General features: G+C 38.1%; 2 protein-coding genes across 5 annotated transcripts in view; one reads left to right on the forward strand and one right to left on the reverse strand.

Moving 5' to 3' along the window:
* Window positions 1-572: 572 nt before the first annotated feature.
* Window positions 573-6407, reverse strand: LOC137120747 (secretory carrier-associated membrane protein 5-like). The gene is made up of 7 exons (XM_067495959.1): window positions 6184-6407; window positions 5711-5795; window positions 5504-5623; window positions 3846-4002; window positions 3069-3170; window positions 2151-2268; window positions 573-1744 (listed from the first exon to the last, which is right to left on the reverse strand). The coding sequence occupies exons 2-7, from the start codon at window positions 5715-5717 to the stop codon at window positions 1571-1573; spliced, it is 678 nt and encodes a 225-aa protein (XP_067352060.1). The 5' UTR covers window positions 5718-5795; window positions 6184-6407; the 3' UTR covers window positions 573-1570.
* A 7120-nt stretch (window positions 6408-13527) lies between these two features.
* The window catches only part of igdcc4 (immunoglobulin superfamily, DCC subclass, member 4), a 35182-nt gene continuing 34050 nt past the window's right edge, over window positions 13528-14659 (forward strand). For 2 of the 4 annotated variants that reach the window (XM_067495313.1, XM_067495314.1), the window contains exon 1: window positions 13528-14056. In XM_067495313.1, coding sequence (XP_067351414.1) covers window positions 13990-14056 — 67 coding nt within the window. In that variant the 5' untranslated portion in view covers window positions 13528-13989. The remainder of the gene's footprint in view (window positions 14057-14659) is intronic. The other 2 variants (XM_067495311.1, XM_067495312.1) reach the window with 1 other exon arrangement.

Consider the following 14659-nt stretch of genomic DNA (forward strand, 5'->3'; position numbering starts at 1 on the left):
AGATGTAAGAAATAAACGGTGTTGACACAAAGATCAGTGCGAAGCCTGATGTCTGTATTTGAACCCCTGATCTGATGGAACACAATGACTGAGCAATGATATCCCATTTGCTTCTAACTGATCTTGAGGTACCAACCCCCAACTTTTTAAACAAACTTAACAAGTCTGCATGCTGCAGTCACTCCACATGATCATCTACCATGTGTACCTCCAGATTACTGCTCAAATGAATGTCTTGCATTTGGCACAACCAAATGTGGATTTATTAACAAGACATGTCTTATTGATTTTCATGTACCTATTCTAATTTTGTGCTATACATTTATACTTCAGTGCAGTGGTTTTCCTCATGCAGATGAAACATTGAGCACATGTCAATAAATAACACACTGGTTGACATTTGTTCTTGCAAATGTTTGTGGATTACCTTGATTACCAAAGCAGTCATTAAATATAATGGGGATGAAGACTGAGAAGAGAGCAACATAAAGAAAAAGAGACAGATGAGAAAAAAAAGGGCCTGTCATATGCACAGAATATAATCTGTGAAGGATAAATGAAGGTAATCTGTACATGTTGAAGCTATTTATTTCAAACTCAAATCATCAGCGCCTCTCTGTGGTCACACAGGCATACAACAGGAGAAATGTCATTTGACACAATAGCTAATAAATGACACATTTGTTATAACGTTATTCTTCCATTTGGTTAGTAGATGAGCTGACCCAGAATTCATTTCAAGTAATTTCATTCTCCAGTTGTTTAAATCTGATGCATGGTAAATCAGTGCATGGTAGACATGTCAACAGGAAGCTTCAAATAAGAATTAGATGGATTTTCACTTTCTATTTAAATCCAGCTAAAGACTTGCAATAATAGTCTTTGTCATTGTAATACTGACAGAATTGAATTTACACATTGCAACATTCTTTCATTTCACAGTGCAAAAATTAATAAACTGCACAGAAATATGATGAAATTGTGCTGAGGTCAAAGAAAGTAGCATGATTCAAAATAGTTCCCATTTTTGGTTTATCTTTGAGCTAGAAAATAGACAAACTAAAACCAAACAACCTAATTAATTTCTTAGCTGCTATATAATATAAACTTCACCACAAGAAAAATATAGATTTTTATATTTGTTATATTTGTTTCTTTTGTAAAAACTGCACAAAAACAAACACAAAGCACACAGCTCTCACAATGGAGCCACTAAAATAATCCACATTGAAAACTAGTTCCATTGACAAAGGAAAAACAACTACAACAACAAAAAACAATGAAAATAATGAAATACTATAAAAAACTACTAATTAGCATCCCCTTACTACAGGAAGGCAATGACCAACACCCTACAGAGATATACAGTATGTTTGTCAAATGATGAAATTGCTAACAGTCCTGCTGAGCCTGGACAAGATATAAAAATTGTACGTCTGAAATTATGCAAAGGTTTTTACTGAAATAACTTAACAAAATCGTGGGAAGTGGTGTGATTGTCCTAAACATGCCGACCAGACTTTGGCATAACTCATGCATCATTTCTGTGGTTCTTCTTGCCTTGAAGAGACTACATCTCATTATATTGTGGGCTGGAATATTGATCTTGCATGGCCCCAGCAGCTGCCCCCATGGCTGCCTGCTGGGCCGCAGCCTGGACATGAGGGTTCTTCCAGGCCCCTGTTGCCCATTCCTCCTGAGCTTTGGAAATGCTGTTTCCACTGCCACGGTAAAAATTATGGATCTGCAGATGAGGTGGGATAATAACTTATTGTTGGTAGAAGTGTTTTTTTTTATTGTTTACACTGATATTATCACATAGATTAGGCTGTTTTTCTAAGCCACCAAATCTTAAATTCTGTATTATAATTGGACCTACGGTATGTGTAGTTACTCTAAAGAATAAAGAACTTTAAATATTTTGTAATGGTGCAGCTTTGATAAAATAACCATTTTCAAATCCTGTGGTGATGAAGGTCCATCACTGTAGTACTGTAAACCAAACCAAAATACAAAGCACGTCCATGATATCAAGCAGATGAAAGCATAGAAGCTACAGCAAATGATGGAAAATTGATTTAAATTCTTGAATAAATTCATGAAAGAATTTTAGCCCAGGTTTTGTAGAAATGCATGAGTAAAATTCTTACCCTGGTGAGGGCAATAAAGGACAATGAGGCCACAGCAGTGAACATGATAGTGGGGATCAGCATGATCAGTGCAGTCAAAATATTATAGCTGAAATAGGAGATGGTAGCCAGCCAACCACTGAAAAAGACAGGGATGACTTATTAACAAAATTTTATCCAACAACTTATTCAAATAGATCTATGAATGTCACGTGAGCTTTTATCATCTGTTATTGTATTGTCTGTTATTCCTCATCATGGTACAACCACAGGACATCTGGATGTTAAATGCCAATAATTCTGTAGACTTTAAGTACTGTAATATAAAGTTTAAACATTTTATAGCTCTTACAAGGAGCTAGCAAATTGCACATGGTGACATTTATAAACTTTATGGAGACTGTCATAATATTAATTTCATATCATCAGCCTGAGTCAGGTGACATTTTGAGGATTTTTTTTAACAACCTCTCAAGATCTAATAACAGGACTATAATAAAAGTTATGAGGGCATTTTGTGATGGTCTATCACTGCCACGTTAATGAAAGCAAGTCTTTAAAAGATACAGGCAACCAGATTGGATTTATTGCTCAAGTTAAAAATGTCTCAGCCAAAAGCAGATTTTGTAGCCTTATTAAAAGAACTTTTGTTAATTTGAGTTGTTTAACTGTAGAACAATCAGAGTCACTTAAAATGCTGGGAGGGGTATATGGGAACTTCAAGGTGTCTAAAAAAAGAGTTGCACATCCATAATTTTCAATAAAGGGGAATTCAGCAGTGAGTTACCCTTCGCACAATTAATAAACCTTTGTATGGGAGCAATTCCATCAACTTGATAACCATGCAAATGACCCTTTTGAATTTTTTATACCTCAATAATATAAAGAAACAGGATAAGAGAAATATATTCTATTCATTATTAGTCTCTGACTACTTACCATACTCCCCATCCAGGGATGCCTATGCTTTGGATGATGCTGATGCCAACTTGGGCCATGAAGACAAAAAAGAACAGCATGAAGTTGAAGGAGCTGTCAGTCCTTCAAAAAAGACAAACAACATAATATTGTATTTTAATTTCAGACTTTGTACCATAATATTCATATTGTTCATGGCAATCAAACCCCTACCTAACAATAAGGAAAAGGATCATATGAAATATACCTAGAATCATGCGATAAAGACGTGATTTAAGATTTCGTATGATAGCCAGGCTGGCAGAAACATGCTATTGATGTATTAACAAGATCTCCTTAAAAGCAAAGGCTTTGAAAATTACAGCGCCTTTTCGGTGGAGGGGGTGGAGACAATGTTCTGGGTGCTCTTTTGTCGCCATATCGAATTTATTGGAACATTTATTGTGTCTGCGCTGTTGCTCATACATTTTGTTTTGGCTTTGATGGGCCTTTAGAAAAATGTTCATATTGAAGTATGGTGAGAATAGTTTTTTCAGCATTTCTTTACATAAATGGTTGCCAACATGGCAGAAAGAAATACCTCTGATCTACAATAGTTCTCTGATCTGCCAAATGAGAGTCAAAAACCCCTATGAAAGGAATATAACACTGATCATAGAAATACTACAGTGGGCAAATACAATGAAAAACTATCGTCTCTATCATTCAGTATTAGAATTTACAGTGCACTGTATATGACAGTTTTTGTCTCAGTAGAACGATACCTAACATTAACAATTACATTTATTGTTGACTTACTTAAAGGCCTTGTAGATGGGCCTAAACCAACAGACATAAGAGCAGGGAGTAAACATGAGGAGCCAGATGATAGCCAAACCAAAGTTTGTCACTCCACCTCCGCTAAACATCCAAGCAAAGCAGGCAATAAGATTCACTGCAAGTGTAGCACTATTCACTGTAGGGTCAGAACAGAATTACTTTAGACATTGATGGACAAAACATACATTCATCTGTTACACATGCAAACACACACAAATATGCACATGTATTAAAGAGCTTGGAAAAATAGGAAATTGATATGAAGACAGCCAGCATTAACATAATTTGAAATATATAATTGCAGCACTTGGGTTTTCTGTATAGTCTCTTTGTGTGTGTCATTTTCTTTTAACTCCCAGTAATATAACAAGGTTACATTGCTGCCTACTTAAGATGCCCTTGGTTCTCATTGGACCGTTGCACTCTGGTGCCATCTTTCTTCTCTAAACTCGCAAAGAAGGCCAATTAGTTTCACATTTTGGTCTACAGAGAAAATTTAAAGTGCCTTCTAATTAAATGATGAGACTAAACATAGCCACAACATGACAGATATCAAGTTAACCCTTTAGTTACACAAATGCAAAGCAGGAAAACAACAACAACTTGGTTTTGGCTTCAGATGGGTTCAATGAAATGAGAAAGAAACACTTCAGCAAAAGGGACGTACAACTTCAATGGTGTGAAACGAAATGTACATGCAGTGGCGGAACACTGTAACATGTATCAAATGGCAGATCTGAATGCAAGAAAAAAATAAAAATACATTTGCCACAGATGGAAATACAGTAATAGCACAGCCAAAGCAGTTTGGGACTCTGAATACCTTTTTGTGTTTATTGAATACGATAAAAGAGGGCGTCTGCAAAAAGAAAAGAGTTAAGCTTCAATAAAAGATGAGTATAAGTGATTATTCACGGAATATGGAAAACTTGTGGTTTTGTAAACTTTAACACAGCCCAAATCAGTCTGTGTTTGATATGAAGTGGAGAGGGACTTCTGCACTGGGTCATTTTCGTGTTTTTTCCCCCTTATCTTAACATTTCCCTTTTCCCCTTTTGTTCCATTCCTACATGTTAAGTTTGTATCATAGCACCTTTGTCAATGTGGATGCATCTTTGCTTTGGTGCTGTTCTTCTGTCCTCAGCTAGGTTTTCATGGCTTTGTGGACGGCCAGGGAGCTTCCAGAGCACAGCAATATCAAACATCATTGTGGTGCTTGTTTATGGTGTAATAAACGTTGATGAAAGTGCTTCTGGCAAAAATTGTTCAACACAATTCCAACATTAACTGCTCCGCTAAAACCACGACCATCTGGTCAGCGCTCTGACTCATTAGCAAATAAACCAGTCAGGAAATAAAAGCCACAGCCAATAAAAAAATATTTTGGCCAAAAAGGATTTTTGTACACCATTGCACTTCAGTTACATAGTTCTTATCAAGAAATAAACACCATGTTAAAATAGGCAGTTTATGGGCCTCACCTCAAGGGAAATTCTCAATTTCTTTTAAACACTTCTGGGAGTTTTGTTTTGTTTTGTTTTGTTTTTTTTTAAAGGCTTAAAATGTAATCTCTGATTATCACACATTAGCTTGACCTGAAGACAATGTCATGATAATGGCCACTTAAGGTCACTCACACATCCACAGGTGGTACATTTTCTTGCACATGCTCCGATGCTGTTCAGGGATCTCATCGAAGTCCTGATAGAAACATGGCTTGATTGGAATAAATCCAGGTAGTGGGGGGAAGTTTGGCTCTGCAAGTGATTTTGAATCCGTCAGAAATGGTGGGCTCTCAGGACCTTTCGTTTTTACTGTACTGTACATGACCTCATAATACTGACCTGCCATGTGGACACACTGTCACGTTTGCTGCTTTCTGTAGATTTACTCTTTCTTCAGTCTGGTGAGTCCGTCAGATAAAAAGCACTGTGAATGGAGCAAATTGCAGTTTGGTCTGATATGTAAATTACGAAATTAGCCCACATACTTTTGACAAAACGATTGTTATCATATGGTAAAAGGCGTCAAACTGAGAGTGTCATACGCAAGTTAAGACGTTCAGAGGATTTCATGTGTGAGCCGTCCACGCACGTGTTTGTGGCGGGGATGAGACTTCAGCAACCAATGAAAACACTCCGAAATGAAGCGGCCTGCACCGAACGCCTGTTGCAATCACATGCAACTTGCATTTGATGAATGAAATGAGCCAACAATATTACCAACCTGCGAGAGCCTTGGGGGGTGGGGGGTGGGGTGGGGGACTGCTCGTGAAAGCTGGGAATTACAGACTCCACAGGAAACTTAAGCTGCTTACCTCCTGCAGAGAGCAGCCGCTACTCTGCTCACGCTGCACAGTCCTCGGTGGAGGCTTCGTGTTGGAGCGAGTCGCGCTGCCAGTCGGACGATGACTACAGGTAAATGGAAAAACGATTACGAGACAGTCTCCTGTGCATTAAGTAAAAAGTCCCATCTGTCCTGACTCCCACCCAATCACGGGGCGTAAATCTGCTGTCACTTTGACTCAGACCAATAGGAGGATTACTCTAATCCCTGACGTTGTTGGGTCGACCCAATCACCGTTTAACTCTCTGTCCATGGTACCGAAACAAGCCAGAGACGAAGGCAACTGCAAACGACCTACCTCGCCTGGTATTAGAGGTAAACTACCATTTAGAGGGTATTTCTATGCCGTGTTCATGTTTCCCTCCTTAACAGAAACATCTGCATACATTACACAGGTTTACAACAATCATAGGGGTATATCGATATATTTGATTACCTGTATTAGTGGGTGCTTTTGTGCTACAGTGCAAATATTACTGCATAACAAATTACCAACTTTTCATATTGTGATTTTACAAAAAATAAATTCAGTTTACAGAAAAAGTGGCTTTCAATAGCCTATTAAAAATTGCCCAAAGGATATAAGCCTAAACAACAACAACAACTACTACAACTACTAATAGTAATAGTAATAATAATAATAATATTGACCGTGGCCTTTTTACGCAATACAATTGTATAAAAGTATGTTTATTATTTTAAGTATATTTTGTTTGACCTTTGCATGTGATGGAGTATTTTTATAGTACAGTAGTGTTAAACTTTTTTAAGTATACAACCTCTTTCTTTCACAAATAGAATATGATACAATAGAACCCCTTACAAAGGAGGTGGCGGGTTATTTATTAATTTGTTATTATTTATTAATTTCTTATTCATTAATTTTACCATTTCAAACTATCCCCATACAGACACAGAACTTGGGTTTTTTCCCTCAGCAATTAACCTTCAATTTGATGAAAACTAGTAAGAAGTGTATATTGGTAATAGTTAAGTAAAGTAACTAATTTAAAGTTAGGAAAGCTATTAGATTTTAAAGTGCAATTAAGATCTGCTGCAACTAAAACATATGATGTCCTTTAATGCAGCTTTTTACAAGATGAGCTCCTCAGAAATAAACTTGCGTACAACACAGTGGAAGTCAAATCCCAGCTCACATTGGAAAAGTTACAGTTTACAGGGAAAAGATACCTTCGTCTAGTTTAAAATGAGATTTTACATAACAGATATTGCAGCAGATATTGCAAAGAACAATATTAGAAAAATAAGGTAACACTACAAATCTGAGCAGGATCTGTCAGCCTGGCTAGTAACAGAATTCAGTGCAATGCAGTCCAGGGAATAAATAATAAAAGGGAAAACTGTTGAACTATCTGTAAATTAACAGAATTCATGTTTTATCAACTGTCAAACCGTAAGCTGTCAAATAAAAGACCTTAGGGATGGAAAGCTAGTAAAACTTTAATGCTTTACTTTAATTTTTTTTTAATCTCACACTGTCAATTCTTCCACTGTTATTTTTCCTCTCCAGTCTTCACAAATGTTTATCATAAAAAGTCTAAATGAGCTTCTGACAGGTTATTCTTAGGCCTATCATAAATATACAGAAAGGTTTACTTTAATGGTTTGTCTTTCGTGTGTCATTCTGCCCCTACACCCAACAAGGCTGCCACTGACAGGACCATTGAGATGTGCTTCTTTCTTGAACACCTCACAATCCTCAACTGAAATTCTTATTCAGAATCTACTTTTTAAAGATAATTAGGATGAGGGCTGCTTCTTTCAGAGAGTAATGGTCGCAATGGCTATTGACAGCGCCCACCTACTCCCTCCCACTCCTGCTTGCTAACAGTTCTTTACTCTGCATGGATTAGAATAGTAAAGTCAGATTTCCTGCATGAGCTTTGCCAACACAGCACTGAGGCAACACAATGAGGCTTTTCTGGGACCTCTTTGCTGCGTGTTCATCATCATCCTGCATGGGGTGTAGATAGAAAGTAGCATATAAAGTATCCAGTGAAACATTAAAAGACTGAAGAAGTGGGGGTAAAACACATCTTAAGATTTGGTGAACATTTAGCACAGAGATACAGCAGAGAGATACATCCTTTTTCTTGGAATGTGCATTTTTATTTATCTCTGTAACTCTCCATGTGCTTCATTTGATCTACAGAAAATCCACAAATGAGTGAAGAAGCATAATTAAGTTAAGCAGAATGCTAATGACACCTTAAAAAGTTGGTTGTAATTTGGTGTGAAAATGTTATAAAACTTGTGGAAGCACTGCACTAGTACATGCACACACTCTACCACACAAACATGTAAGTCCTCATGTTTCATACTGATTACATGAATACATGTATTTATCTTCATTGGGTGAGTAAATGTGCTTTAAATGAGGTAAAAATAAGTATCAGTTGTTCGACACTTAATATCCCTGCTTGATGCTCTCAAATCCGGCCCAGCGCCAGTGCACCCTGGTGTCATTGTCCTCCAAAAGAAAACCCATTTGCCCAGTCACCTTCTAAGCCCATGTGCCACCTTTGTCTTAGTTTCTATGGAGACGCTTTCCTCCAGGCCAAGTATGTGGAGGGCACCCCTCCAGCGGAAGGAGGTGGAATAACATTGTGGCAAGGCAATCATACACCACCCTCATTTACATATCCAAACATGAACCATGGACCACAGCATACAGTGTTTGTTCACTAAACATTTCACAATAGTTGATTAAACCCCGCTAGAAATGGAGGATGAACATATGAATATTTTAGCGGCAGAAAGGTGTGGATTCTCAGTTTGTGTTACTACAGGAAAGCTAAATAAAAATCCGACCAAGAAAGCTGATGTAGAAACTTTAGAACCTATTTCTTTTTACAGTGGGTTTATTTAACATTCTGATCAGCTTTGCTCTCTTTGTGTTGCTGAATTGTTGAATGATGCATGCCTCTGTCTGAATGCAATGTAGTCACCACTCAGTACGTCCAGCTGGGGGCACTGTTCTATCTGTCTCTCAGTCATTACCCTAACCATTCAAGAGAGGCTGTACTGTCAGACTGAGCTCAGTGTCTTTGACCTCGTGGAAGATGAAATACAGCCACCATGGAGGCTACTGTACTGAGGAGTATAAAAACACAAATACCACAGACTCAAAAGTGTAAGTGAAGCAGCAAACTGAGTTTTAAAAAATTCTTTTCCACATTATAACTGCTTTCATATCAGACACCGAGTTTCTTTAAAATATGAGATTTGAAAACTACACAACTGACATGTAAAAAACTAATATATATATGCATCTGGTCCATGCATTTGTTACTTCTAGGTTGGACTACTGTAATTCCCTACTTCTGGGGTGTCCTAATAACTCCCTAAAAAGCCTTCAATTAATCCAAAATGCTGCAGCAAGAGTGCTGACTGGATTAGGAAAGAGAGATCATATTTCACCTTCACTAGCTTCTCTTCATTGGCTTCCCATAAAATCTAGGATAGAGTTCAAAACCCTCCTCCTTACATACAAAGCTCCTAATGGTCAAGCTCCATCATATTTAAAAGATCTCATAGTTCTGTATAGCCCGATTAGACCACTTCGATCCCAAAATACAGGCCTACTTGTGGTTCCCAGAGTTTGCAAAAGTAGAATGGGAGGCAGAGCCTTTAGCTATCAAGCTCCTCTCCTGTGGAACCAGCTTCCAATCCAAATTCGGGGAGCAGACACCCTCTCTACTTTTAAGACTAGGCTTAAAACCTTCCTTTTTGATAAAGCTTATAGTTAAACTGCTCACTCAAACTGAACTAGCTTTTCTCTATACATTTACTTGTCACCACTGTATACCATTAATTCTATGTCCTACAACCTGTACGATGCTTTGTTGTTGCTTTTCTTGTTGTTTTGTTGTTGCTTTTTGTTGTTGTTTTGTTGTTGCTTTCGTTGCTCTTTTCTTTTGTTTCTCAACTTTCCACTCACCCCAACCGGTCAAGGCAGATGGCCGCCCACCCTGAGCCTGGTTCTGCTGGAGGTTTCTCCCATTAAAGGGAGTTTTTCCTCTCCACTGTTGCCTATGGCTTGCTCAAGGGGGATTTGTTGGGTTGCTTCTACATACTTGTGTAGTGTGGACTTTATTCTGTAAAGTGCCTTGAGATGACTTTGTTGTAAATTGGCGCTATATAAATAAAGTTGAATTGAATTGAATTGAAAATCTATATCTATATAGATGTGTATATATATATATACACACACACACACACACGTGTTTATATGTATATATATATATACACGTGTATGTATATATATATATATATATATATATATATATATATATATATATATATATATATAAAACAGAAAATGTGATTGATTTCCAACCTTTTTAAATACTTGTGAAATGCATCAGGATACTAATTAATAAGCCAAAATCCTGGTGAAACCAAAAGAAACAGTCTAACATATTTTAGTGAGGCACTAAATGTAGCAGTGACTGACTGCCACACAGTCAGATTGACTGCTGTATAATTCAGCCTTAAATCTCCCACTGCTGTGAGGAAGAAAGTCATAAAAACGAGTGTTGTGAAGTAATTCAAATACTCTTTTTTTGTACTCTTTAACATGATCAAATGGACACTACACATGAATTTTAAATAAAGGCCAAAAACCAAATGGCTCAATTAAAAACTGTTTGAATCCTTTGTTCACTTAATTAACACAAAAGGTGTTGGTATACAGTATCAGCACTTGACAGTCCTTGCACTACAATATGGCCAGTGAACCTCATAATAAAAACCGTCTATTATTCAGTACAGTTTGTGTTCTTTATGATTTGTGCTAATGAATAATAAGTATGTCATCCTCAATGATCGCATCTTGTTATTGCATTTAAAATATTAATGTTTATTTTTGGTTGTGCTTGGTGTTGGTAGTACCTCCTGTACTTCCAGTTGTTTGTAAAGTTGTTATATTCCTTAAGTCATCATTTAGATCAACAAAAATACATCATGTATTTTAGTTTGAAAAATGCAAGCAAGTTTTTATAATTAATATTAAATTTATTTTATTGTTGACATGAAAAAAGGCCTACTAAAAAAACAGGACTGTATTTTTGGACTAGCAGCCTGAGTTCTTTTATCCTTGTATTAAGAAATATTGAAACATGAAACAGCACTGGAATCAAATGTGTTTAATCTCATCTCATGCAGTTATTTTAGGAAAAGTGTTTTTAGCTAACAGTGAGTACAACAGTTACTGAGATGAACATATTCTGGTGTGCTGCAGAGCTGCTCAGCTCCTTGCCAAGCAATTACAATATTGTCTGTGGTAGAAAAATCTAATTTGTTTTCAAAGAAAAGCAGCAACACCAACCTACCACTAACAGCCAAGAGAAACTACTAAAACCGCTTGCTGTTTGACTCAAGCCAGACAAGTTTACAATCCTAATTGGTCTCAGTGGGCAGAGTATCAAATGTGTAAATAATTTTCTCAGCAATTGGCCTACTCTATCTTTGGCTACCATGGTTTGTTTTCTTTTTGAAAATAGAGCTGATAGAACACAGTCCTCTACTGTAATTTCTGCATCACATTGTTTTTTTTTTTATCTTGTACAAAACTCCTTTAAATATGATAATGACAGACTAATATTCAATATTAAAGCCACCAGTGTCATTAATAATATGAACAGGAGGGCAAAGCCAGCCATGTTTGTCAGGGGTAACAAATTCGAAATCTGCTTTCAACTTTTCCTTCAGCATGTTGTTCTTTAAAGGATTCAGGTTACTTGTAATTGAGAACAGGGCAGGTCGTACCCTTCACCGGATCAGCTTTTGAGGTTCTGAAGGGGCACATATTGTCTGTCTTGACTGCTGGTACTGCATTTACACTGCATAATCATGCCCTGCATTGCATACTTGCGCTGCTGTCTATTTATAATACTCTCTACAATAACCACACAGCGGAGCACACAATGCAATGGATAGAGGCCCACCGACAAAACTCAAGCAAATAGCAAAGTGTCAATAATTCATGAGAAAACTAAAGCAGAGCACTTTCTGAACGTATCGCTTTTGTAGAGAATATTGCGAGCAGCTGGTAGTTTGTGTTCATTATTTTGCAGCACCTGGAGATAAGAAAGGAGCCGGGAAATTATTGCTTGACCACAATCACAGAGGACGTGGCAATGATATTAGTTTTTTCAATGCAATCACATTGCATGTAGTGACCCAGACATTTGCTTTAATCAGACACTGTGTAAATACATTAATCCCATTTTATTTCATCTGCTCAAATCAGTCTCACAAGTATAAAATAAATTTGCTAAAATAAGAAGTTTGGATGGACAAGACATTATTACCAAAGTGAACTCCTTCAGTGCTGATTTTTATGTTTTTTTTAAGCTTTTTATTTCTCTTCTTTATGTTGTAAAAAGTTCAGAAATGATTCTGCTCTTATATTCTCTATGGTTATTTTGAAAATACAGACCCAGTTTAAAAGCACTGTGAAAAGCTGTAATATGTGTCATATAATTTCTCAAGCAAGCCAATCTGTACATATTTAACCTCAATGATATCACACTTTACAACATCAATTCTTCACAGTGTAACAAGTAGCAGCTCTTATGTAGAAGTGCTGCATCTGGATAAGGCTTTGCTTTTGTGGGCTTTGCAATGTGGTGGATGTTGCTGGTGTCAGTGATGCTGAGGATGCTGCACGAGGAGTGTCTTTGTCTGCTGTGGGAGGGCTGGGCTCCAGCTGGCTCCTGCTATGTGTTTGCATGCAAAAGTCAGTGATTCCCTCAGCGCTAAGTGCAGGAGGGGAGCTGGTTGATTGATTGGGATGCACACCACAAACGCCCCCCAACCCTTTCTCCTCCTCTTCCTCCTCCTCTTGCCTGCCTGCTCTTGCCCATGGAGCACATGTGCCTCTCTCTCTTGCTATCCCTTTTTTTTTCTTTTTTCACCCACAAGTATTCAAGCTGCCATGCATCCATATGCGTGCATGTACATATACAACGGGGAAGTTTATGAATAAAATATATTGATGAATATATTGAATAAAATATTAGTGAGTGTAGATTTTGCATAGTTTTGTTAAAAAAAACGTTAATCGACGTCACCATTCTCTCCAACATTCGGGTTCATTCGGGGCAACACATTAGCAGTTTACGGAGACAGAAACCACTCCACACTTCGTTTTACTCTTGTAGCGAATGAAGCTTTGCCCTAACGAATTCATCATCCCAGACACACACACACACACACACACACACACACACACACACACACACACACACACACACAGAGGGCGCCTGGAGTAACATACTCTATAACAAATGTGTTATTGCAAGTGTTTCTCTCCATCGTATCCGAATCTTAAGGGACCTTCCAAGTGTTGGTGGAAAGCACGAACAAAACGGAGGAAGAATGGATGTGTTAGAATCACCGAGAGCTATTCGGGACTCCAGCGACGACCAGCCAGCCAGTGTCTGGTGAACGTGCGTGTATGTGCGTGCACGCGTGCGTATATGTGGACACACACACACACACACACTTAACATTCGATCGCAACATGGCGTTGAAGCGCCGAGAGACACGACGGCTCTCTCTTATCTCCCGACTAATGCAACGATAGTGTTAGTTTGGGAGCGTTAACCATAGAGACCTAAACGCTCACTGAGACGGTTTTACGCACCGGCGGAGACAATAGCGGATTCCAACATATGCATGTCGCTATCACGGTATAGCTGACTGTATTGACGCACGCTGCTACCCCACTGGTGGAAATCAAAGGCTGTACATGGCGGTGGAGACTATAATTTGGCTCTTCTGTCTTCTTTCGCTGTTCTGTGGTCCATCCAAGCAAGGTAAAGAGCTCACTTTAATAGCCTGCATGTTTTTCTGTGGAGTGCATGTGTCAGCCAGCGGTCCATTCACATTACACCAAAGTGCAGTTACTCAAAACACAAGTGGGCTGTGGTAATAGACTGGACAGAGCTACTGGGAGAGTTTGCACCTTGCAAGTACTGTCTAATGTTGCCTACGTATTCTGTGTTCACCTCATGTGTCCTCTGACCTCGGTGCTTTTGGGGTAGAGACGTGTTGTTACTTAAAGTGTGTCTCTGTCAAGACGCGCTGGAACGTGGCAAAGTTGAAGCACACTGCCCAACAAGAAGCCCTGAATTCTGCCAGAGGGCTGTGAACCGACAGGGAAATTTGGGATCAAAGAGAGGATGGGGCTTATGCTGACAACATGTGCACTGGGTGCTGGTGTTTTTTAATAGTAATAATAATAATAACAACAATGCAGTGCACTCGAAGCAGCCCAGTCTTAAATGGGGTTTTGCTTTGTCAGGAAACAAGCAGAACTTTATAAATCCACAGTTTCATAACCTGAATGAGAAAATATGTGATAAAACAAATAAAGTCATCAAATCAACACATTTATTACATTGTTCTTAAACTTTCAG

Source organism: Channa argus, chromosome 2 (genome assembly GCF_033026475.1).
Source record: "Channa argus isolate prfri chromosome 2, Channa argus male v1.0, whole genome shotgun sequence".
Lineage (NCBI taxonomy): Eukaryota > Metazoa > Chordata > Actinopteri > Anabantiformes > Channidae > Channa > Channa argus.

Bases quoted from the DNA above. Each gene is read 5' to 3' on its own strand.
- LOC137120747 (XM_067495959.1), bottom strand. The intron at 3,171-3,845 runs GTAAGTCAACAA...TCTTTTTTGAAG, and splicing joins CCCATCTACAAGGCCTTTAA to GACTGACAGCTCCTTCAACT. The intron at 2,269-3,068 runs GTAAGTAGTCAG...TGTCTTTTTCAG, and splicing joins ATCCCTGGATGGGGAGTATG to TGGTTGGCTGGCTACCATCT.